The sequence below is a fragment of the Octopus bimaculoides genome, chromosome 12, assembly GCF_001194135.2.
Source record: "Octopus bimaculoides isolate UCB-OBI-ISO-001 chromosome 12, ASM119413v2, whole genome shotgun sequence".
Taxonomy (NCBI): domain Eukaryota; kingdom Metazoa; phylum Mollusca; class Cephalopoda; order Octopoda; family Octopodidae; genus Octopus; species Octopus bimaculoides.
The window spans coordinates 61,319,856-61,324,339 of NC_068992.1; the positions used below are offsets into that span (position 1 = coordinate 61,319,856).

The 4,484-nt window shown below is 34.7% G+C and overlaps 1 protein-coding gene across 1 annotated transcript in view; it reads left to right on the forward strand.

The window, feature by feature from the left end:
• LOC106873227 (solute carrier family 22 member 6-A) overlaps positions 1–4,484 on the forward strand; it is a 32,872-nt gene that overhangs the window by 15,934 nt on the left and 12,454 nt on the right. The window contains exons 7-9 of the mRNA XM_014920495.2: positions 155–240; positions 1,778–1,895; positions 3,810–3,882. Coding sequence (XP_014775981.1) covers positions 155–240; positions 1,778–1,895; positions 3,810–3,882 — 277 coding nt within the window. The remainder of the gene's footprint in view (positions 1–154; positions 241–1,777; positions 1,896–3,809; positions 3,883–4,484) is intronic.

Below are 4,484 nucleotides of genomic sequence, written 5' to 3' on the forward strand. Positions count from 1 at the left end.
TATATATATATATATATATATATATATATATATATATATATATATATCCATATGTAGAACACAGTATATCTATATGTTCTGTATTTTCTACTTCCAGTCAATATACAGCATTTCTTAAAAAAATATAATCCTTTCTTAAGCTTCTTTCTTACAGGTTCCCTCGCAAGAGCTGCTGCATGGGTTGTTTATCATTCACTGCTATTGTATTGATAATTGCAGTTCTTCTGCGCACATTCAGTGGTAAGATCTGAAACTTTTACTATGCATTAATATAATTTTTATATTCTAAAAGTTCATTTAAAGTTCAAATACTGCTAGAGGTCAACTTTGCCTTTCATCCTCTTCTGGGGTGAGGTGTTGCGATCAGGATTAATGAAATATATAGTAGTCAAGAGTTGGTGTCAATACAATCAGTTATGAATTCTTCCTCAAAATGTTAGGCTTTATGCTTAAGTTAGAAATTAAAATAACTTAATTGAAGTCAATTATTTTTAATGTGGAACCCAAAGTAGATAAAGTAGAATATTGGGATAATATATCCCTTGGATGGAAAGAAAAGTTGAAGGCTGCCTATGGGACTCAAACCCACATTTTCTGCCAACAAAGAGGCGAGCTAACCAGTGCACCAAAACAATTCTTTGAATTTTCTCCATCCATTTTAGAAATTTTGTTCTTAACAGTGAGATTTGTAAAATGCTTCTGTTTTAAGAATTTAAAAAACTTGAGAGATATGAAATAAATTATTTTCGATGGTGGAACTTGAAGTAGATAAATCTATAAATAATCCATTCTCCTATTGAAAGAAGGCCTGAAATTTCTGGGGAGAAGATTAATCAATTTCATTGACCTATGTGCTGTGCTGGTATTTATTTTATTAGGCATGGCTTGCTTCCCAACCATTTAATTCCAAGTTCAGTCACAATGTGTGACACCTGGGGCAGGTGTCTTCCACTATAGCCTCTATAGCCTCAGGCCTTGTGAGCGGATTTGGTTGACAGAAACTAAAAGAAGCCTGTCATATGTGTGTGTGTGTGTGTGTGTGTGTGTGTGTGTGTGTGTGAGTGTGTCTGTATCATAGTGTTTGTGTTTGTCACTCCACCACTGCTAGATAACCAGTGTTGTTGTTTTTTTACATTCTCATAACTTAGTAGTTTGGCAAAAAAAGCCTAACAGATTAATTACTAAACTTAAAAACAAAAGTACTGGGGTTTATGTGTTTGACTAAAACCCTTCAAGGTGGTACTGCAGCATGGTCACAGTCCAATAGCTAAAACAAGTAAAAGATAATATATAAACAATCTCATTATTTTTGACAGTTCCTACAATACTTTCCCAAATAAACTCCATCATTTTTATCAGGTACTGCACTAGATTCCTCAAATAAACTCCATCATTTTTGACAGTTCCTATACTAATTTCTCAAATAAACCCCTTCATTTTTGGCAGGTACTGCACAAGTTTCACCAAATAAACTCCTTCATTTTTGACAGCTCCAGCACTAATTTCCCAAACAAACTCTATCATTTTTGACAGGTACAGCAGTAGTTTACCAAACAAACCCCATCGTTTTTACAGGAACTACACAAGTTACCCAATGATATAAAACTTTATTTTGCGTTGTGTCTTTCACATATTCACAGTATTATTTTATTGATTTCTTTAAAAAAAATCTTGAGATATTTATTAATTTTGCAACAACAATATCAAGAACTACAATATTTATATCGTGTATTTATTTTATAATTTATGTATTTATTTTTCTATTTCTTTCTTTCAGACAGTGACATTGCCTTAATGGCATCGACAGGCTTTTCTTTTCTTGGGACATTTGGCATTTCAGCTGCATTTCTATTAGTAGGCATTTATGTTGCGGAGCTTTTCCCCACAGATGTCAGGTAAATATCAAACAAGTCTGGATCTTTCCACTAAATGTAGAAAAAAAAAACAACCTATTTTTAACAAAATCCAACCCCAAATAATTAATTGATGTGTTTATGGATAATATTATGGATCTGCAACCAAAATTTTACATAGTAATGCACACACACACACACACACACACACACACACATGTATGTAGGTATATATGTATATTATCAAATAGCTGTCCATAAGCATGAAAAAAGCACACTCAATATGAAAAATACAATGGTTATATTTTATATGATAGTGCAGTATATTATTGGTTATAGCACATAGCTACATAGCTGGACAGAATGTTACCATCCACTGCATTCTGAGTATTGAACTTGGTAATATTGATGACTCTTGAGACATGATGCCTGGAAGTGTGTAGCTTCTTTTATGGTGGAAGTATGTATGGACCTTGTTTGGCTCAGTGCCAGTAAAAAAGAAAAAGGAATAGAACAGTGAAAAATAGTGAATAATTATACCATTTCCAGGTGGGGGGGGACTAGAAGAGTTATTTCTCATGGATTGTTATTAGTCAAGGTTAACTTGTGTCAACTGTGTTTATGTATACATGTATGTCATTCTCTAATCCCAAAATGGAGCTGACCACATTGTCAAAACAAATTATTGTTCATGAGGGCAGCATCCAAATATTTCACTGTTTGAATACAGGAAATTAGGCTAAATAATCACAGATCCTCTTTTAGAATAATCAGTTACATATGGCAATTGAAAGCGGAAGCAATGCTATACAAAATCAATTGGAAATTGTTAGAATGGCTTTGACCATATATGAATGGAAGTAGGTGATGCAAGCTTTGACTGGCAGAAAGAAGAATCATTCTAAAAAATTCATACAACCCAGGTTCTCCAACATATATTTATATATATATATATATATATATATATCATCATCATCATCATCATCATCGTTTAACGTCCGCTTTCCATGCTAGCATGGGTTGGACGATTTGACTGAGGACTAGTGAAACCAGATGGCTACACCAGGCTCCAATCTGATTTGGCAGAGTTTCTACAGCTGGATGCCCTTCCTAATGCCAACCACTCCGAGAGTGTAGTGGGTGCTTTTACGTGCCACCGGCACGAAGGCCAGTTAGGCGGTACTGGCAACGATCTAGCTCGAAAGTCCTTACACATGCCACGGGCACAAGTGCCAGAAAGGCGACACTGGGCACAGGTGCCATCACGATATATATATATATATATACACACACACACACATCTTGAGAGGGTTGTTATATAAATAAAAAACATGTGTGCTGGTTCTTTCACTCCTTTCACCATCATTAGCCCACTAGGCACAAGCATTGCTGTGTGATTAAGAAGCTCACTTGGCAATCACATAGTTTCAGTTTTAGTGTCACTGCACAGCACCTTGGGTAAGAGTCTTCTACTATAGCTCTAGGCCAACCAATGTTTTGTGTGCTAATTTGGTAGACAGAAACTGTGTGGAAGTTCATTATGTGTGTGTGTATGTGTATATTTGTTCTTCTTTTTCCATCACTTGAAAACAGTTGCCAGCTTGTTTACATCCCTGCAACCAAGCAGTTTCGGAAAAGGGACTTATAGAATAAGTAGCAGACTTCAAAAAATAAGTACTGGAGTTGATTTATTTGACTAAAACTTTTCAAGGTGGAGGCCCCAGCATGGCCACAGTCCAATGACTGAAACCAGTGAAAGATAAAAAAGAAAAAGTAGTTAATCATTTGAGAAATCAACTAATCAGTTTCCTGATTGATTATTCAGTTAATCAATCTATCAATCAGGTTTGCCAAAATGCTTTCATCTTTACAATTTCACATCAAGAATTTTGCAAACCAAATACCAAAATGAAAGATTTGAATTGTTTTATCCATTATGTTCTATATCCATTTCAGAAATGTTGGTTTTGCTCTTGCAAGCATTGCATCGCGTCTTGGTCAAATAATTGCTCCTTTTGTTAGATTTCTGGTAAGCTTTCCCTTTATTTGTTCCCCAACAACAACTAGTTATCTAAATTGTAATTTATATGTATAAATGCTAAACATTAACCTTATGAATACTGTTATTATTAACAACTATTCTATCACAATTTCTACATTTTAAGTACATCAGTGGGCACAGGAATGTTGGTTAACTACTGCCCAGATATAAGGACAAGCTGAAGAGTAACATCTCAGCAGTCAATATAGCTCACAACACACTGAGTAAACAGCCATGGAGCAAACAAAATGAAGATTGTCATGTCAAAATGGTATAAGAGACTTTGTTTCAACCAACATTAACAGGCTAAGGGGTGCAAAACAAAGGAGAAAAGTGGCTGGAAACATACCATCTACAATTACCTATAATCATCGTACTCTGTGTATGTGTGTGTGTGTGTGTGTGTGTGTGTGTGTGTGTATTAATATATGAATGACAAAAGAATAGAGATATCAAATCTCTATTATTATTTTATATGTAAGTAAGCATGCAAGCAGAGCCTTGTTGTGTTGTATGTGTGCCTGGATGCACTCGACTATAAACATACATACATACATACACATATACATACATACATACATATATATATA